Below are 22196 nucleotides of genomic sequence, written 5' to 3' on the forward strand. Positions count from 1 at the left end.
AGAATGGACTTGAGGACACGGGGAGGGGGAAGGGGAAGCTGGGATGAAGTGAGAGAGTGGCATGGACATATGTACATAACCAAACGTAAAATAGCTAGCTAGTGGGAAGCAGCTGTATAGCACAGGGAGATCAGCTCGGTGCTCTGTGACCACCTAGAGGGGTGGGATAGGGAGGGTGGGAGGGAGAGGCAAGAGGGAGGAGATATGGGGATATATGGATAAGTATATCTGATTCACATTGTTATAAAGCAGAAACTAACACATCATTGAAAAGCAATTATACTCCAATAAAGATGTTAAAAATAAATAAATAAATTTTTTAAAAAAAGAAAAAGATGCTTAGTGTTTCCCTAGTTCTCAAATAGTGGGCTTTCCAGATGTCAGTTGTAAAAGATCCTTAGAGATGGGTCTGAAATGAATGGAAACACTCTCTGTGGCACCTGATTCAGAACATCTGTAAGAGTCTCACTCACGCATTTATGATGAGCGCCTGTTCTTCTATTAGGTTACCTTCGCCGATCACTATGGGCCCGGCTTCCGCAATGATTCGTGCTTTAGGGTGGATCACTGTCCTGGGTCCTGTTAAAAGTATGGTGAAAAGAAATTACTTTTGAAGGCTGCGCTTCCAAGGAGGCTGTTGGGAAGAATGTTTGCTAAAGTAGGTGCCAGGCACCACACTAGGCACGTTACAAATGTTATCAATGCCGATCGTGCCAAATCTCAAGCCAAGGTGAGTGGAGACAGCACACGCTTTGGAGCCGGACAGCCCTGGCTCACCCTCTGTTCTGAAGCCTCTGTTATCTCAGCAGTGAAATGGGGGCGGTGATAATACCAGTCTTGCAGGGCTGTTTTAAGAATTAGATGAAATAATGTTTGTAGACATAGTATTCTGACACATAGCCAGCAATAAAATTTAATTCCCTTCCTTCCTTTCCCTCATAAAGGTAAGGCTCTCTTTGCTTACAATGTTGGTGCTTTCTTATGCTAGTGCGTTACAGAATTAGTCCTTTTAATTAGCTAATTAATTAATTTATTTTAATTAATTTATTTTTGGTTGTGTTGGGTCTTCGTTGCTGCGCGTGGGCTTTCTCTAGTTGCGGCGAGCGGGGGCTACTCGTTGTTGGGGTGCGCGGGCTTCTCATTGCGGTGGCTTCTCTTGTTGTGCAGCACAGGCTCCAGGCACACGGGCTTCAGTAGTTGTGGCACGTGGGCTCAGTAGTTGTGGCGCACGGGCTTAGTTGCTCCGCGGCATGTGGTATCTTCCTGGACCAGGGCTCGAACCCGTGTCCCCTTCATTGGCAGGCAGATTCTTAACCACTGCGCCACCACAGAAGCCCAGAATTAGTCCTTTTATTAAGGGATTAAGAGGAAATATGGGCAAGATGAGAGTTAGAAAACATGGAGACTAACCTTAGCTTTGTTACTCTGTCACCATCCCTACTGGTCTAGGATGTGATTTTAACCAGTTGAAAGGGGTAACAGCAGGCAGAGGAAGGAGCCAAGCATGGTTACTGGAATCCTACGACTCTGATAAAGGGCGACCTGAGGCAGTGACTCCAACCTCAAGTCGAGGGGCAGGAAGGGTTCTCATCAAGCCCATTGGCGGTTGGGGTGGAGGAGGCACTGTACTGCCTAAACCGGGTAACATCCCCTCCCCCTGCTTTATTTACTCATAGGCCTAGCATTTGGGTGATAATGAAACCACTAATGAGAAAACAGAATCTCTCAGGGCAGCTGCTCCCTCCAACACCGCCCACCCACCCATACCAAGGCCATTTTTATCTGTAAACAAGCGGACAGGAAGTAACTGACTCTGAAAGTAAGGGAGGGTGGGCGGAAGTGCTGACAGAAGCAGGCGGGGAGTCAGACAGATGGCACTGTCCATGAAGTTTGTATTCTATTGTTTTAATAAAGTATATTAATAACTTTTTAATTTATTCAGTAATCATTATCTGCTTTTGACAGGCAGGGCTGTATGTTACAGGGAAACAAAAAGGAATGTGTGCTATATTTGCCCTTTTGAGCTTGTTTATCTTAAAAATTGGGAATACTTAACATGCTTGCTCAAAAATGTATTAAAATAAAGAGGCATTCCAGGTGCCCAGAGAATTGGAAGGAATCTCGGTGCAGCTTATTTTTTCCCCTAACAATGAAGAGCTGGGGATTGATAAAGAGGGTGGGGCCCAAGTCAAAGGCTGCACAGAGTGGCTTTGTTATTTCTGTCACCTCTGGCTCCCCAAATTCTCAGCTGCTAAAGTACAATTTCCCTGGTGAATTCTCCTGTTCAGGATAGGAGATTTCAGAATAGAATATGGGATCACTGAGATCCCTGGGAAGCTTCTCAAGGCGACCATGACTGTGACCACGTGTGCCTTTTTCCTTTGTTAAACACACACATACACATTTATAAAAGGAATACATACTCATTAGAAAAACCTCAAAATCAAAGCCAAAAGTGAAAGATCCTCTCTCCTCTTGCTAATCCCATTCCCTAGGGGTAACTATTCTTAAAAATTTGGAGTATATTATTCCAGATTTAAGTACTACTATATACTTAAAATCTGTAAGTATCACTGTATATAAAATATATTTCATTAGAAAGTTAAAAAATAAAGGAGAAAAAATACAAATTACAAGTACATACTTTTTCAAAAAAACAAGGAATAGTACTTATTCTGCAATTTGCTTTTTCACCTAATAAGTCATGGTGATTTTTCCATATAAGTACATCTAGCTGGCTATTCTTTTTAATGGCTCAATATTATTTCACATCATATGAATATACCATAATTTATTTAACCAATCCCCTAATAAGGGGCATTTAGAAGTTACTACTTTTGGGGAGAGGTGCTAAAACATTGCTGAAACAAACACTGGATTCCTTTGAAATGAGAAATTTCTTACAGGTCTTCCAGCCATGTGAACCAATTTAAATCTGTAGCTTGCACAATACCAGATTTACATTTTACGTCAAAATATTCCATGATAGAGGAACATGATCGTTCTATTTTAGGTTCTTTATAATTAAAGCCCCAGCTAGCACCCCGCCCCTTGTCTAGAAAGTCCAGGCTCTGGCCTTTATCACTTAAAGGCTATGTGCTTAATCTCTCAAATGCCTCAGTTTTCTCATCTATAAAAAGATGAGTATGATAACCTACCTCACTGGGCTGAAGTGTGGATTATATAAAATAATGTTTGAAAAGGAGATCATAGTTCTTCAAAATGGGAAGTTCATCACTACCTGACACTAAGAGCTAAGAACTTTATCACAGTAAACAAAATAACTCCTGTGGTTTGAGAAACAGAAGAAAAGAGAGTGCTTTACTTCCCTGATACTCAGGTACTGGGGTAAAACCTCTTTTTAACCAGGGAGGAAAATTCTTCACCATACTGTAAGATAGTGAAAAAGATTAATAATTAATAAAATTAATAATTTTCCATTGCTAGCATTAAAAATCTGACAGGAGGAAGAGATCATCACGGCTATGACAGAAAGCAGATCCTTTGCCACAGCTAGATAAGTAGCCAGAGGCACTAGATATTCTGCTGGTACTCAGGCTGCAGCTTTTGACAACAAGCAGCCTTGCAAGAAGCTACCTGAGAAAGGGCTAATAAGACAAAAGTACCATTGGGACCTGTGCTTCTTTAAAAGTTCCTCTGAAGTACAGCTTTGAAAACAATTGGTATTTTCATCTTTCTCTTTCAAAAATAATATAATACGTGTTAATTATACAAAAGAAACCCAAAGAGATGAGCACAAATTTTTAAAAACTAAATAATTCCAAATCCCATGTCTTCTGACACAATATTTAAAAATAATGCTGGGGTTATTTTAGCCAGGTGTTTATTATTGTTATTGTTTTTATCATTATTAATAAGTTTATTAGTAAGTAACTGGAAAACTGGTTATAAATCTGATGGCCTTGCCCCGGGATATAAAGCATTATATGAGACCTGTGAGCAGCTGCTGTGAGACCTGTGTTTAGGACAACACCTCCACCTGGTGGCTGCACTGCCAAACTACAAGTCTTGGAGTTCAGGGCTGAAATGACTTGAAAGGTGAAACTATCTACTTCAAGTCGTGATGTTAACAAAAAGGTCACGGGTGACAATAAACTGAATAGCTTCCCTTAACCTCCTGTAGGTCTTTTTTGGGCAGAGACTAGAGAGGTTAGTATGTGTATTTGAACCGCAGGACATGTGACTGCTAAGACTTAAGTTTGGTGAACTCCTTAAAGGAACTTTCTGACTTAGGTGAGTACTCGAGGCTTTGTCTCTGTGCAGCGCTGGAGGTCGGCAGCAGACAGCCCGGCAACCTGAGCACTAGGTCCAAGACACTGGAATGTGAGCACAGTCTGCTCCATACTTTTCTGCACGCAAGAGGCATTTTTACCTAGAATGGGTCTGAATTCAAACCAAGCTGAAGGGTCTTGAGGTTAAAATGCTTTAACAATAAAAATCTGTCACCATGGAAAGTTTTTTTTTAAAAGGCTGCTGTGAACTTTCTTGGCGCTCTTTCTGGCAGGGCAGTTTGTATATTTTCTTACCAAATGTGCTGAAACCCTATTTGGCTTATCTCCTTGTTTGGATAAGTGTGTCTAGAGTCGGAGCTGCCTCACTGGCTGATGAATTATTTTTCTAAATGGTTGGCCGGGCTTGACGCAACCCAGCCAGAAAGACATTCCTTGCATCAAATTTCCATTCCCCTCATTTAGTAAAGGGCATTTTTCCTGTCTATCTTTGCCACAGAAAGCAATCTTTGTGGACATTTTCATATGTCAATAAACAGCTCCAAAAGCCACAAGGTCTCTTTTGAAAATGAGAACAATTCCTTTGACCTGTAAGCTGAAGTACCTTTAAGAACTGCTTTATATTCGATGAATTTCTCAAGTCAAAGCCACTGTTCTGCTTTACTGAAAAAGATTTCCATATAATGTACATATGAAACTTACATAATGTTATAAACCAATGTTACCTCAATTAAAAAAAAGATTTCCAAAAACTCTAATGGAAAGAACGACAGAATAAGTGGGACAAAGTGCTTCTATCACAAAGCTTTGCCACTGTACTCAGTTCTGCCTTCACATTACGATGTCCCACAAAGCCCTGTCTTAACCCCAGAAGTCTGCCTTCACCCTGTAACAGGACTACAGGACTGTGCTCAGAGCTACCTTTCTGAAATGTTTTTCAGCTTTCAAAACAAAATTTTCAGGAAATAATGCATGGCCCATGAATCAAGGCAAACTAATTAAAAACAGGCTTCATACTATGAAACCTTATTTACCCAAATTATAATTAACGAGAGTGCTGTTATTTTCCCCAAGGTCTGTTTCCTAGCTGCCTCTCAGGAAAGGGTCAGGCTCCTGCAGAGCCACAGCCATAGGGTTTCTGGTTAAGCACAATACTTCAAAGCTTTGGACTAGTTACTTTGATAAACCAAATACCTGATTTTCTAGGAAAACAGAAGATCAGGTTTAAAGTTCTACTAACTGAAACATAGCAAAGGAAAAAATTACTTTCCTCCTCAAATATTTCAGAATGGAATAATTTGGTAAGAGTAAAACTGATGAGGGAATGAAAAGTTATGTAAAACATCCTGAAAAATCTATTAATTAAACTACACTTAAATTTATTGCCACTTAAGCCAGAAAACAGAGCTTATTAAGTGCTCAAATCTCATACTGTAACAGAAGACTTACATTAGTTATTCTGATAAATTAAGCAAAAATAAAAACAGCCGTAAGTTGAAAAACAGTCCATTGACAGAGGAATGGATAAAGAAGATGTGGTATATATATACAATGGAATATTACTCAGCCATAAGAAAGAATGAGATAATGCCATTTTCAGCAACATGGAAGGACCCAGAGATTATCATACTAAGTGAAGTAATTCAGAAAAAGACAAATATCATATATTGCTTATATATGGAATCTAAAAAAATGGTACAAATGAACTTACTTACAAAACAGAAATAGAATCACAGATGTAGAAAACAAACTTACAGTTACCAGTGGGAAAAGGGAGGCGGAGGGATAAAATGGGAGATCAGAACTGACATATACCACTATATATAAAATAGACAACTAATAAGGACCTACTGTATAGCACAGGGAGCTCTACTCAGTGCTCTGTAATGACCTATATGGGAAAAGAATCTACAAAAGAGTGCATAGATGTGTATGTGTAACTGATTCACTTTGCTAGACAGCAGAAACTAACACAACATTGTAAATCAACTATACTCCAATAAAAATTATTTAAAATAAATAAGAAAATAAAAGTTTCCCTAAGAAGAAAATTCCACCCCCCCAAAAAAAACCCACCACAACACTAAAAATAAAAAAAACACAACAAGGTAGGGAGAGTGAGATTTAATCAGATAACTTATCTCTACTCAGCTTTGATTTAACTTTATATCTCCCAGGAGCTTTTTTAATCTGATGTATTACATCTTAAAAATGAATTAATACTATCAAAAGATAAGAGATAATTCTATACCAATGATAACATGATAGAAATGACTAAATACCAATACTGGAAAATTTCGATATTTATAATATAAAATTAGAGATAAGAAACAGGCACAATGAAAATGAGATAAGAATTGTGTAACATAGAACACTGGGTAACTATATCACTTCTGAATCTTTTCCTTAATTTTCTTTAAAAATATTTATTTATTTATATTTTTGGGCTGCATCAGGTCTTAGCTGCAGCACATGGGCTTCTCTCTAGTTTTGGGCATGGGCTCAAGAGTTGCGGCTTGTGGGCCTAATTGCCCTGAGGCCTGTGGGATCCTAGTTCCCTGACCAGGGATCGAACCTGTGTCCCCACCTCTGGAAGGCAAACTCCCAACCACTGGACCGCCAGGGAAGCCCCTTTCCTTAATTCTAAAAATTGAGATGTTTCTGTAACATGAGCAAATTTTCTTGTTCTAAAAAACTGGGTCAAAAATAAACCCAACAAATATTAACTTAGATCCATTCTATGATAAACTTCAAACACTAGTTTTAAAAAAATTACCACTTCTTATGCTACAATCCATCACTGAAAATCTGTGTTGAACAATCATTTTATATTTTAACCATCAAAGTTGTGCATGATCAGATGGTAATCAGCTTACATGGAAAGTAGATTTAAATACTGTCTTTCTTCACATAATTTCAACATTTACAGAAGGCAGGAGGATAAAAGGGATAAACAAAGGGGAGAAGCACAAAGGAACGAAAGACAGAGGGAGAACAGAAAAGCGAGCACTGGTTCCTGAGACCCCCAGGCCCCAGTCCTAAGTAGTGGTCCAGCTCTCCTTTTCACAGGATAAAGCCTTTACTGCTATTCTAGGGATGCTCTGCAAGGACAGGACCTGTTATTTCAAATCTGAAACACACACACACACAAGCATATATGTATACCTGTGTGTACATTTATGCCTGTAGAGACATTCATACCATCTATATATCTACTACACAGTAGATACTGAACACTAATTGTTTAAAGTGAGGAAGAAGTAGAAATGAGAGGGAAAGTAATTATTTTAGTCTTATTTTCCTTCTAATTATAGAATACCTTGTGGGCTATTATTAGATGTTATTCCTCGAATCATGAAGAAAACCGTAAAAATACTAGAATAAAAATGCAGAGGAGGGACTTCCCTGGCGGTTCAGTGGTTAAGACTCCATGCTCCCAATGCAGGGGGCTCAGGTTCAATCCCCTGGTTGGAGAACTAAGAGCCCACATGAGGCCAAAAAAAAAAAAAAAAAAAAAGGCAAAATGCAGAGGAATATTTTGATAAACGTGACCATCATAATTTCTCCTCATAAAAAGTTTGCAAGTGGTTTAAGAGTTAACAAAGAGTTACTACAGCACTGGAAAGAAAGAACCATCATCTAAACTTTGAAATTCTGTCAATTTAAAATATTATAATTTAATAAATCCAACCTGGCAAATTCCTAATGATTCCATAATACTGGCATGATCTTTATTTTTTAGTAATTTAATGCTGTATTTCCTTTATTTATTTATTTATTTGGTTACGCCGGGTCTTAGTTGCGGCAGGCGTGCTCCTTAGTTGTGGTTCACGGGCTCCTTAGTTGTGGCATGCGAACTCTTAGTTGTGGCATGCATGTGGCATCTAATTCCCTGACCAGGGATCGAACCCAGGCCCCCTGCATTGGGAGCGCAGAGTCTTAACCACTGGGCCACCAGGGAAGTCCCCAATACAGGCACAATCTTAACTGGTTTTATAAGACATGATGCCTGAAGTGGCTGGAGGCTTAGACTTATTAAAATTAAAAAAAAATTTTTTTCTTTTACAGATACTGTTAGTATAAGGGAACAAGGCATATCTTCTCTCTGAAAGTGTACTTAATTCCCTGAAAGCTCTACTCCAGCAACACACAGTGGCTAGTAAGGATGGGCTCACATTAATAAAGCTACCAGGGCACCATGTCCAGTGAAAACACATGTAAAAGAACTAGAATGTGCTAAAATGTGCATTTGGGGAAATTTAATCATGTTCATATAAGCAAGTTGCCTCATGTTAAATTGCTCATTTGATTTAGATGTTGGACTTCACATCTAACAAGGCTACACTGATTTTACAGTGTGATTAGCCAACGTTTATTGAGTGCTTACTATCTGTTAGGTATTGGGCAATGACTTTCACAAATATTCTTTTATTTAATCCTTCAAAAACCTATGAGGTTAAAAAAAAAGCAAACCTCTGAGGGAGGCACTCCTATTTTGCCTGTGACAAAAGCTGCTAACTACCAGCGAATATCCATTCTTCGCTTTTGCCTTGTAACAGAACCCAATAAGGGGGCAGCAATGGGTCCAGTTCAGACTACATCTCCCAGCCTTCTCTGTAGCTAAGTGTGTCCATGAGACCGAGACCAAGGCAAAAGGCAAAAGACTGTGTGGAACTTTCAGGAAAACTATTTAAGGGGAGCTGATGCACTGGGAGGTACACCCTTTGTCTCCGCTCCTCCCCTTTCTTATCCAAGACCACTCTTCGTGCTCTAGCCATCACATCCTGGCCTGCAAGACTGGAGTTCCCAGACAATCAATTGACAGGCCCTGAATTTCCTACCCCTGGGCTTTTTGCATAAGGGAGTAAACCTTTGAGTGTGTAAGCCACCACTACAAGCAGTTGAACCTATTTCTGATACACACAATTACACAGATGGGGAAAATGAGACAGGTTAAGTGACATGCCAGAGGTAACTCAGCAGGTTAAGAGCGAGGATGCTACCCCAAGTCTGTCAGATTCCGTGGTTTCTACTCTTAATAGAATGTAAGCTCTGTGAAGGCAGTACCTTTGTCTGCTGTGTTTACTGCTGGGTCCCTAGTGCTAGCACAGTGCCTGGCACATAGTAGGTACACAATAGCTGTCTCTCAGATAAATAAATGACTTTATTATATTGCCTTGTTAGTTTATCAGACATGAGTTTAAATATAGACTCCATCACACTAAATTCTTTTAGAAATATTAAACACTTAGAGAAATACACTGTTTCTCAATAAAATTAGGACATCAGTCAAACATAGAAAATAATACCTAATGAATTGTAAAGCACTGAAATAAATCACACCAATTCTTGAGAAACAACACTAAGAGGCTATTTTCTTACCTATAGTTACATCACCCCTGATTTCACTCTCTACACACACAACTGCTCCAGGTGCAATCTTCACACTGTAGGAAAAAAAGGTAACATTCATCATGTGTAAAGTTTAAAAATACTGTTATAGAAGCTATCTTGACACTGCAATGAGAAAAAGGTTAAAACATATTGAGGGAAAAATGAAAAGTAAACTGTAAGATTTAATATAAACTTCTCAGGTGGCACACCATCCACTGAGCTAAAATTATTTATCGTGCGTTCTTAAAATGCTTGAGAGGAAAAGAGGCTTTGGACTCTTTTAACACCAACATTGTTTCTAAATAGCAAAAAGCTCAAAACAATCTAGATATTCATTAGTAGGGAACTGTTAATAAATTATGGTATACTATGAACTAATATACAGCATAATAAAGAATGAATAATCCTGTATGTAAAGAGTTGGAATGATCTCCAAGCTACATTGTTAAGTCAACAAAATCAAAGCCAGAAAATGGACAGTAACATGCCAGTATTTTGGTTAAAAAGAGGAAAAAGAATGTTCATTCAAAATATTTAACAATGCAGCAATGTAATATTAATATAGAAATCAATGTAGAAATATAAAATTTACAAATATTTCTATTTATTCTCTATGTATATGATAAAACTGATCAAGTGATATAAATTGTAATGCAAATGATTCAAAAAATTAATAATTTCTGAATAATTTATTAATGTTTTTGATATTCTGCTGTGATCTTTTGTTGGACACAGCTGAATCTAGCTAAATGCTGCCCTAGCTGAGCCAGGAGCTGACATGAAGAACTGTACCAAATGACTTCCCCAGTAAACTGATAATCATTAAGTAACTCGTAGTCATTAATAATTTAGTAGTAATGATATTATTCATGGTGTTAAATCTGCTCTCAGTTTCTATGAAATAACAATACCATTTTAGATATTTCTATTTTATATCTGTGTGGATTTTTCAAAATTTTGATTTCTAGTTGTTCATTGCAAGTTTATAGGAATACAGTAATTTTGTATATTGACCTTGTATCTTGCAACCTTGCTAACCCCACTTAGTTCAAGTAGTTGTACAGATTCTCTGGGATTTTCCATGTAAACCAGTTTCATGTAAACAATTTTGTTATCTGTGGATAGGGACAGTTTTATTTCTTCTTTTCCAATTTGTATTCATATTATTTCTTTTTCTTCCCTTATTGTCCTGGCTAAGACTTCCAGTATGATATTAAGTAGAAGAGTGATGAAACCAGACATCCTTGCCATGTTCTAGCTCTACAAGATAAACAAAACCTATCAAAGTTTCCTCTAAGACATGAACTTTGCATTTCAAGTAAATTACTAAAACCTGGTATATAAAACAGTTGAAGTTTTCTTGACTTGCATGTTACAGCCTTGATTTATAAATTTTCCAAAAAGTTGTTTTCTCATTTCAGTAAATATCATATTTATAATTAAATATTTATATCACCACTAGCAAGGACTAGAAATCTAGAGTGCAATGATTCACTCATATCAATATCATTAAGTTCTATAAATATTCATGTATGAAAATATTTATTTATTTTTAATTTATTTATTTATCTATCTTTGGCTGCTTTGGGTCTTCGCTGCTGAGCGCAGGCTTTCTCTAGTTGCTGTGAGCGGGGGCTACTCTTCACTGTGGTGTGCGGGCTTCTCATAGCAGTGGATTCTCTTGTTGTGGAGCACGGGCTCTCTCTAGGCACACAGGCTTCAGTAGTTGTGGCACTCGGGCTCAGTAGTTGTGGCTTGAGGGCTCTAGAGCGCAGGCTCAGTAGTGTGGCACACGGGCTTAGTTGCTCTGTGGCATGTGGGATCTTCCTGGACCAGGGCTCGAACCCGTGTCCCCTGCATTGGCAGGCGGGTTCTTAACCACTGCACCACCAGGGAAGTGCCTACTTGCTTATTTTTAACATACAGTAGATACTATAAACAAATTTAATGGTACTTTCTGTTTTTCATGTCTTTTTTGGATACTTCTTTGATTTTAAAAAATATTATTGCAAAGTTTTATTTTTTCAAATGTTTTACTGTGAAACAGATTCATATGTTTTTAAAATTTGTCCTCCATGATGACTGAAAATTTTCATTATATGTAACAAGAACTTAAACAAGACAACCTTACCATTCTAATAAAATACTTAAGTGTTTAGCACATTCAGCTTTTCTGAAATGACTTTTGAGCATCATTTACAACTGGTGCAACCTGTACAGTAGTACTAGTATGTAACTGCTTAATATTTGTATTTTCTTGAATATTTCCAAGCTATCTCTGGAAGAACAGGTAAGAAACAATCAATACTCACTGCCTTCAGAGAGAGGAGCTAGATAGCAGGGACACAGGATAGATGGAAGATTTTTTTCATTATATATCATTTTTTAAATTGTTTGCATTTTGAATCACACAAATGCATTACCCATCCAAATCAATCAATCAATAACTGATCAAATTTTCTTAAGGCCAGGTACTAAAGAAGTCCTGGATATGTTTCCATAATCAGGGTGAAACTTTATCCACTTTCCTGAAAAAGTCCCCCTCAAATCATAATCCTTAAAAGTGTCTCCCCCTTTATTTTATCTAAAAATACTTTCATGTAACTTGTAAGTATCATTTAATGAACTTTAGACTCCTTAGTTTCCCTTTAAGACCAGTTTTTCTGTTCTTCAAATCATTTCTCCCACTGCTTCAGCAACAATCCTCTTTAACCAAGGAAAAAATTATTTTTCATTAACATTACTTCTCATTACTTTCAGTCTCCAAATAAATAAACTGCTATCACAAATATAACCTGATTACACCATATTCACAATGGCATGGGTTAGAATATTTCTAGACCACTGTTCATAACTGTTCTGTGTCATATTACACCCAGGATTCTTGATATCATACTAGCAGAAACATGACACAAGTCAATGGAGGGAAGAAATGAAAGGCTGTGTTATGAGATAAATGTGAATACTTGGAATATTCAATATGGTTATATTCTGGTCCATTTCTTATCTCATATTAGTTTGTTCAGAGTGATGAGGTGTTTTGTTTTTCCTTTAATGACAGCTATCCGATGATGATGCAGCTGTAATTTAACTGAGACACTAGGACATTTCTGGTGGCACTATGAGGACACCTCTTGGAAATTACTGGACCAACATGCATCAGGAATCATAAAAATATTCATAATGTGTGATCTAGGAAATCTAGTTCTGGAGTTCTATCATCAAGAATTCAATAGGAGGAAAATATATGCACAAATTGGTCATTATAATATTATTCAGAACAGTGAAACATTGTTAATAACCTTCATAGCCATAAAAAGGGAGAGGTAATGAAATAAAATATTGCCACCAGCTTACTGGAACACTAAGTACTCCTTAACAATAAAAACAAGGTAATACTAGCTTTTTACAGAAAAAGTTTGCCCACCCCTGGTCTACATGGACAACTTACCTCTCCTTTCAAAATACCACTAAAACAACAGTAAAGGAATAAAAGAAGTACTATTCCCAAAGAGCAAGGGAGAACAGCAGATGAAAGATGTCAAGACTTTCAGAAGACTGAAAGCAGCAGGAGAAGAGTCACTGAGAGAGGCTTCGCTTGGAGGCACTAGGTACTAGGGAAGGGGAGAATATGCGAGGCAGCCAAGCAGTCAGATGTCTGCCCACGTCCCCGTCCTCAGGGGCACAGCCGGGTGATGACTGGCCCCTCCATGAGGCGCTGCGCTTAAGATATCAAGCCAAAGCCAGGTGACAATGACGGGCAGAGCAACAGTGAGACCACCAGCACTCCTTCCCCATGTGCCTTCCTGGCCTCATACAGAATTTCAGGCGGCAAGGAGATAAGAAGATGACTCTTTTCTACAGAAACTACCAGACATCCTGAGTTCTTCAATGAAAAGCTCAGCTTCCTGCCAAATTCACTAGAAGGATGGAGGTTAAAAAAAGAGCTCTCCCAGAAAGTAGAACAAAATGTAAAAAAAAAAAAAAAGAAAAGGCAAGACGGTTAGAGGACCAATACATGAAGTATAAAAGTAATTCCAATAAAAGTAATCTTGAAAGGAGAAAATAGAGATATTGGTGGAGAATAAACTATGAAAGAATAATACAAGAAAATTCCCCAGGACAAAGGCTATCAATCTCCACTCCGGAAGGACTCAGTAAATGCAAAACACCCATGGCAAGTACCATTATCATAAAATTTTTGAACACTATAGAGAAGATCCTCAAATGTTTCCAGGGGTGGGGGGTGGAACAGTCACACACGGAGGGGAAGAAATAATCAGAATGGCATCAGATTTCTTAAGAGCAATACTGGATACTACAACACCAGCAAACAATCCCTACAGAAATCTGAGTGAAAACTACTTTTAACCTAGAGCTGTTTATCCAGCCAAACTAGCAAACAACTACAGAAGGAAAATAAAGACATTTTTAGACTTGCAAGGACTAAAAAAAAAAAAATCTCCTATGCACTCTTTATTAGGAAGCTAATGAAGAATGTACTTAGCTAAATCAAAGTAAAAAAAGTAAATCAAACCAACAGACAAGACAGATTCTAGAAACAGAGGCTCCAGCGTGCAAAGACAGAGGGAAACATCAGGATAACAGCTGTGCATCAGTCTTAGAGAGCAAAGTTGACAGGACTTCAAAGATTTCTAGGAAAAAAAGAAGAAAACCAGAAAGATTATGTGATGAGCATTTGGAAAAAAATTTTACGAGGCATTTGACATATCTGTGGGAAGAGATGAAAAACATCAGTACATAGAAAAGAAAGAAAATGAAAAATGAAGTTATTTGGTTAAATTTTAGATGAACTCAGCTTGAGGTATCCATGGAGAAAGACACAGTATATCCAGATCTGGAGCCATGAGAGAGTTCTAGACCAGAAATACAGCTCTGAAGAGTCAGAAGAGTACAAACTCTTTAATATGTTTCTCCATCATTCATATTCCAGAATCCTCCCAAATATTCCCTCATATAAATGAAAAGTAACACCAAAAATAAATACTTTTAAAAATCACCACTTCCTTACTGATGTGAAAAACTAAAAAAAGATGTGCAAGAATTTTTCTTCTATAAATTTCTGTGAACAAACCTTCCCACCACAAAGTATTTTTAAAGCTCTAAGTAAAAAGAATATCAAACCAAAAACTAATAATCCCTGGGTCTATCTTCAAGAAATGTTGAGATTAGACACAGCTATGCCTGCTCCCATCATTTTGACAGACACTGACTTTCTACAAGGAACAAGTTAATAAAATTTTAAAGTGATCCATCTGCGTTACTACGTGTCACTTGTCTGCTGAAATCACAGAAAATATAAAACCTTTCTACTGAATAGAAGAAAAAACTTCAGTGACATGAAGTAGAAAACAGAAAATAGTCCAAACCTCTCGTTTTCTAGATGAGGAAACTGAAGCCCAGAGACTTTAAATGTCTTGAAGCAAAGTTCATTTCTGGGACATCATTATCCTAACACCAGTCATCTCTTTTCTGTTAGCTGAAAGTTTCCTGGAAACATCCTGTCATTTTGGATATTCTTCGTGACAGCTGAATGATGCTGCCCTTGAATGTATCAACATTTGTAAATGTTTTTTCAAGTTGGTTTGTGTGCTTAAAAAAGCAATTTTATTAAGCCCCTGGACAAATAAATTAACCTCTATAAAACATCTCATTTTAGACATGATTTCCCATCCCAGTTTTCCATTTCCTCAGCCTCCCTCTCGCTATGATTTTTTTATGAAAAAAGTATTATCTAACGTTTAACTTATCCTGGGCAAGCGAGAACAGATGAGACTCAAAAATGCCCTGTCTTCAGTTTTATGCAGATGGAAGAGGCTCCAGGCAGTGTGTGCTACAATCAGCACACTTTGTGAGGCAGGAATAATTAAAGTCACCGCTAGATCAATTAAAACGTGGTCCGAACATCTCCACGTAGACCTCACAGTACCTGGGAGTGATGGGGCGGACGGGGAAACAGGCAGCTGGGAGAAGGCTTAGCCAAAGACCTACCTATTAAAACAACAATCAACACCACCTTCATCTCCACTGCACACTACTATTCACTGTGCATAATATTCCTAGCAGATCTTTCCTCTTTATCTTATGAAAAAGATTACAATTACCCGCCTAAAGAAAAGAAAAACCTAAATGTTAATTTATGACACCCAAAACAAGGTTTGTCGGTTTTCTTTTCCAGAGAGTCACCAGAGAGTGCTCAACACTGTTGCCGTGGGAGACAGTTTAACTTAAGCGTGTCCCCATCCCAGGCGCTCCTTTCCACCCAGGGTGCCCAGCCAGTAAGCCCACTGGAGAAGCAGCCCCAGGGCCTGTCCCCACGCGTCTACAAAGCAGCTAGTTCTGGTCCAGGCGCGGCCCCCCTGGAGCCCGTCTACACAAACAGAGCCCACGACAGGCAGGAAGGGATTAGGGAGCAGCCGGCACTCCCGTGTGTGTCGGGGCACAGGGCAGCTACAGGCGCCCCGAAGGCAGCGGAAAAGAAGGGGACAGATCCTCCGTGTCCGGGGCGGGGGACAACACCCTCCTCCCCTCGCAGCCCCGCCCGAGACAGCTTCCGCGCAGGCGCGTGGCGGAGAAGAGCCGGAGAGGTCGCGGAGGGACCGAGAACCAGAAGCTTCCCCGCCCCATTCCGTATACCATCCCGTGCCGCTCTACTGCTACTCCGTCGTCCCCTCCCTCCGCGGACGCCCAGGTCTGGGCCTTAGGAACCGTCTAAGCCGGGCGCCCGGGATAAGACACCATCTAAGTCCCCACCACAGGCGACCAGGAACAGGTTCCACCCCTGCGGAGAGGACAGAACAGGCTTTTCTCAGACAGCGACCCACCTTTTTTGAGTCTTTTCCGCCATGGTTTGGGCCTGGCCTCCAGTGGGATCTACACAACCGTCTCAGCAAAGCGACGATCTCTACGAGCGATTGCAGAGCCTGGCAGGATCGGGAAGGGGCGGAGCCCGGGGCTGCTCGCGGGGGGGCGGGCCCGGGGCGGGCCCGGGGGCGGGGCCGGCTCTGGTTTAAAGTTCGACTTCGCTGAGGTTCGCGGGCTTGTGCCAGGGGGCGGTGCGTGGCCACCATCTGGTTTTAGCGCAATCCGGGGATCGATGGACTCGGATTTAAAACAGCCGTTTAGTTTGATCCAACGCTAAACCCTGGGCCCTTTTCCCTTTCAGTGTGAGCTCGTTATTCCCGTAAATTAAGTACCCTCTACCTGCTGTCGGTCTCAGGTTAATATCTCTAATTCTGTCCTCCTTGCTGAGCTGATTATTCGATTGCCTACTTCACGTGTCCACTTGGGTGCCTCAAGGTCTTATGAAACCTAAAATGTCCAGAACAGAGCTTTTGATTTACGCCCTTGCCCTCTCTCCAGAGGATCCAAGTTGGTCATTTGATCTCTGTCTAGTAAAGGAGTCCGCCATTCACCCAGTTGCTCAAGCAAGAAACTCAACAGTTATCCTTGGCAGTCCTCACCTCTCCATACACAATTCACCGGCAAGTTCTGCGGCTCTTACATCTCATTCTTACACTTTGCATCATTTACTCTGCCACCTCTCTAATCTAACCTTCCCCTGTAGCCTGCCCCTTCCACCCTTGACCTCTGAAATCACACCCCCATCCAAGCCACGCTCCCATAGCTAAAATCATCCTTTAAAAACCAAATTCAGTTATTTTACTTTCCATTCCTTTTAAAATCCAGCCCCTGCCCAGTTCTCTCTTCTTTAATTTCATGTTCTCTTCCTCTTTCTCTAATCACACTTTCGTTCTCCAGGAAGCCAGGCTGAATCTCAGACCCAAACAGCTTCCACCTGCCCTCGGCCCCACCCCCCATTCTGACTCTAGTCTCAGATAGATGTCATATACTGGGCGTATCAGCCAGGGTTCGACCACAGAAACAGAACCACTAGGAGATAATATATTAAGAGATTTATTGCAGGGAATTGGTCAGCGTGATTGTGGGGCTGGCTAGGCAGGTGAGAAATCTTCAGGGCAGGCTGGAACTCCCAACACATGGAGTGAAGCCCTGTCTACAGGTGGACTTTCTTCAGGAAGCTCCAGCTCTGCCCCAAGGCCATTTAACTGATTGAATCAAGCCCACCCAGATTATCTAGTATAATCTCCATTCCTTAAAATCAGCTGGTTATGGCATTTAATCATATCAACAAAATACTTTCACTACATTACCTAGACTGGCGTTTGACTGAATAACTGAGAACTGTAGCCCAGCTCAGTTGATACAAGAAACTGACCTTCATTCTCAGAGAAGCCTCTCTGACCACTGAGCCAGAAATAGGTCACTCTTATATGTATATGTATAACTGAATCACTTTGCTATACACCTGAAACTAGCAAAACATTGTAAATCAACTATAGTCCAATATAAAATAAAAATTTTTAAAAAATAGGTCACTCTTGCTATACTGTTGGTTATCTCCAAGGGATAAGGATAGCATCCATCACCAGCTGTACTTCTTTTACTACCTCCCCAAAAGACTAAGTTCCATGAAAGCAAGGCCATATGAGTTTGTCCCTACTCTTTACTCACCACAGTACCTGACACATAGTTGATACTAAAAAAATAATTGTTGAATAAATATATGGATGAATTAAAAACATCCTGTTGTCTCCAAGCATGTAAACACCTATTCATTTTTAAGCAATGTCTGTCTAAATTAATTTGAAAGACTTCCATGGCCCAGTCAGAATGGCCATCATCAAAAAATCTACAAACAGTAAATGCTGGAGAGGGTGTGGAGAAAAGGGAACCCTTTTGCACTGTTGGTGGGAATATAAATTGATACAGCCACTATGGAGAACAGTATGGAGGTTCCTTCAAAAACTAAAAATAGAACTACCATACGACCCAGCAATCCCACTACTGGGCATATACCCTGAGAAAACCATAATTCAAACAGAGTCATGTACCACAATGTTCATTGCAGCTCTATTTACAATAGCCAGGACACGGAAGCAACCTAAGTGTCCATCGACAGACGAATGGATAAAGAAGATATGGCACATATATACCATGGAATATTACTCGGCCATCAAAAGAAACGAAATTGAATTATTTGTAGTGAGGTGGATGGACCTAGAGTCTGTCATACAGAGTGAAGTCAGAAAGAGAAAAACAAATACCTTATGCTAACACATATATATGGACTCTAAAAAAAAAAATGTTCTGAAGAACCTAGGGGCAGGATAGGAATAAGGACACAGACGTAGATAATGGACTTGAGGACACGGGGAGTGGGAAGGGCAAGCTGGGACGAAGTGAGAGAGTGGCATGGACATATATACACTAAGAAACGTAAAGTAGATAGCTAGTGGGAAGCAGCCACATAGCACAGGGAGATCAGCTCGGTGCTTTGTGACCACCTAGAGGGGTGGGATAGGGAGGGTGGGAGGGAGACGCAAGAGGGAGGGGATATGGGGATATATATATGTATAGCTGATTCACTTTGTTATACAGCAGAACTAACACACCATTGTAAAGCAATTATACTCCAATAAAGATGTTTAAAAAAAAAAAAAAAAAGACCTCCATGGCATGGGTGCTAGTGTTCTCCAGAGAAGCAGAAGCCGTGGGAGACACACATTTATTTTAAGGAACTGGCTCACGTGGTTACATAGCCCCCCAGGGTGGAAGAAGTTGATCTTGCAGTCTCAAATCCAAAATCTACAAGCTGGAAATTCAGGCAGGGTTTCTATGAGGCAGAATTGCTTTCTGCGGCGGCGCGGGGGGAGGGGGGGACCTCAGTCTTTGCTCTTAAGGCCTTCAGCTGATTGGATAGGCCCACCCACATTTTGTTTATTTTATTTATTTATTTTTGGCTGCGTTGGGTCTTCATTGCTGCGCGCGGGCTTTCTCTAGTTGCGGGGAGTGGGGCCTACTCTTTGTTGCGGTGCGCAGGCTTCTCATTGTGGTGGCTTCTCTTGTTGCAGAGCATGGGCTCTAGGCGCGTGGGCTTCAGTAGTGGCAGCACGTGGGCTCAGTAGTTGTGGCTCGCGGGCTCTAGAGCGCAGGCTCAGTAGTTGTGGCTCACGGGCTTAGTTGCTCCTCGGCACGTGGGATCTTCCCAAACCAGGGCTCGAACCCGTGTCCCCCGCATTGACAGGCAGATTCTTAACCACTACACTACCAGGGAAGTCCACCCCCCTCCCCACATTTTAGATGGTAATATGTTTTACTAAAAGTATACTGATTTAAATCTGATTTTAATCTCATCTTAAAGATAACCTTCGCTGCAATATTTAGACTGGTGATGACCAAACAGCTGGGCAGCATACCCTGAGTTGACACAAAATTAACCATCATGGCATGCTTGTAAAAAGGACCATTTTATCAATATTAGCTACAGTGTCTAGGGCCTATAAGCCTTTCGGGGAACCTGTAAAATGTTTGAGACCTGCAAATAAAATGTGCTGATTCCAAAATGCAAAAAGTACAAGTAAGAATTAATAAATATTTAATTAAATGACAAAAAGCATAACCTTTTCCCTAACAAATTAAGTGCAACTCAATTCTTCTGAACCTAGCAAGTATATTTAATGGGGGTTGTGGTTGCATTTTAATATGTTTACTATGATGTGAGCTTATTCATTGCTTAGGGAGCCCTTTTCTCCCATTAATTGCTCTACTGTTTGTCTAGGTCTTTGTGCCATCTGTGGCCTGGAATAAACTATCCATCTGTTTGGAAACATCCTTCCAGAGCCAGTTTAAGCATTCCCTCTTCTCCACTTCCCCTGCATTTAAAAAATTCCTTATCTCTGCAGATGATTGCTTCTTTATTTGTCCACTACAGTGTGCCAGCGGTATACTGCACCTATAGTTCTTTTTTTTTTTAAGAAGATGTTGGGAGTAGGAGTTTATTAATTAATTTATTTATTTTTGCTGTGTTGGGTCTTCGTTTCTGTGCGAGGGCTTTCTCTAGTTGCGGCGAGCGGGGGCCACTCTTCATCGCGGTGCGCGGGCCTCTCACTATCGCGGCCTCTCTTGTTGCGGAGCACAGGCTCCAGACGCACAGGCTCAGTAGTTGTGGCTCACGGGCCTAGTTGCTCCGCGGCATGTGGGATCTTCCCAGACCAGGGCTCAAACCCGTGTCCCCTGCATTAGCAGGCAGATTCTCAACCACTGCGCCACCAGGGAAGCCCTGCACCTATAGTTCTTTAATGCAAGTATTTGTGGCCATTTCCTTCTCCCTAGTAGATTCAGAGCTACTTGAGGGCAGGAACCATATCTTATTCATCCTTCTATTCCAAGTGCTTAGCACAGGTCTATCATAAAATGGTAGCCCAGGGACTTCCCTGGTGGTGCAGTGGTTAAGAATCTGCCTGCCAGTGTAGGAGACACGGTTTCGAGCCCTGGTCTGGGAAGATCCCACGTGCGGCGGAGCAACTAAGCCCATGCACCACAACTACCGAGCCTGTGCTCTAGAGCCCGTGAACCACAACTACTGAAGCCTGCACACCTAGAGCACGTGCTCCGCAACAAGAGAACCACTGCAATGAGAAGCCCGCGCACCGCAACGAAGAGTAGCCCCCGCTCGCTGCGGCTAGAGAAAGCCCGCGAGCAGCAACAACAAAAAAAACCCAACACAGCCAAACATAAATAAATAAATAAATAAATTTAAAAAAATAATAAATAAAATGGTAGCCCAATAATGCTCATCATTTTTATTATTCAATTGTGTTACCTTCAACTACATTCAAGCAACCAGCTTTATCCTCCATGCTTTTACATACGTTATCTAATCTCCATAACAGTTCTGTTGAAGACAACACAATTCCGCTGAATAACTGTCATTATTATATCGAATTTTAAGATGAAGGTGTTCAGTCTCAGAGAGGTGACTGATTTGCTCAGAGCTCCCTAGCTAATTGGAGGCTTGCTTTCATGCCTTCTCTTCTGTGCAGAGCTGTCTCCCACTAACAGGGGGTCCTTGCCCTTAAGATGCTTTTGAATCAGGCTATACTCTCCCGTCCCTTATTTAAGGCTGCTTGCTCTTGCATGTGCCTTCAGAGATGAAAAGTGGCTGGTCTGGGATGGCGTTGTAATGCTCTGGGCTCAGTAGTTGGACCTCTACCCGCCAGGAAATGGCCTCTTGTTCTTGTCTTGCTTGTAGGCAGTGTCTCTTGGATTTCTTGTCCACACCCTAAAGAAGAGCTTCTCTTTAAATATTCCTCTCCACACTTTAGCTTCCTTAAAACCTCTCAAATTTTAACAAGTACTTACTGAGTACATCATCCGCATCCGGCACTGTTCTCTGTGTAGGGCGGGGTACAGCAATAAACAAAACAAAGTTCCTCCCTTGCAGAGCTCACATTGTAGCAGGGAGACGGGCAATAAACGAATCGAGAAATAGGTATATAAAGGGTGGTGACTAGGTACTATTAAAAAAAAAAAAAGGGCTTCCCTGGTGGCGCAGTGGTTGAGAGTCCGCCTGCCGATGTAGGGGACACGGGTTCGTGCCCCGGTCCGGGAAGATCCCACATGCCGCGGAGCGGCTGGGCCCGTGAGCCATGGCCGCTGAGCCTGCGC

General features: G+C 40.7%; 1 protein-coding gene across 2 annotated transcripts in view; it reads right to left on the reverse strand.

The window, feature by feature from the left end:
- Nucleotides 1-16595, reverse strand: part of DCTN6 (dynactin subunit 6) — a 23621-nt gene extending 7026 nt beyond the window's left edge. The window contains exons 1-3 of one of the 2 annotated variants that reach the window (XM_007117736.3): nucleotides 16490-16595; nucleotides 9633-9697; nucleotides 474-579 (exon numbers count right to left, since the gene is read on the reverse strand). In XM_007117736.3, the coding sequence (XP_007117798.1) occupies nucleotides 474-579; nucleotides 9633-9697; nucleotides 16490-16512 (194 nt within the window). In that variant the 5' untranslated portion in view covers nucleotides 16513-16595. Of the gene's footprint in view, nucleotides 1-473; nucleotides 580-9632; nucleotides 9698-14189; nucleotides 14290-16489 lie in introns of those variants that run through there. The other variant, XM_028481635.2, reaches the window with a different exon arrangement.
- Nucleotides 16596-22196: the final 5601 nt, after the last annotated feature.

Source organism: Physeter macrocephalus, chromosome 20 (assembly GCF_002837175.3).
Source record: "Physeter macrocephalus isolate SW-GA chromosome 20, ASM283717v5, whole genome shotgun sequence".
Classification (NCBI taxonomy): domain Eukaryota; kingdom Metazoa; phylum Chordata; class Mammalia; order Artiodactyla; family Physeteridae; genus Physeter; species Physeter macrocephalus.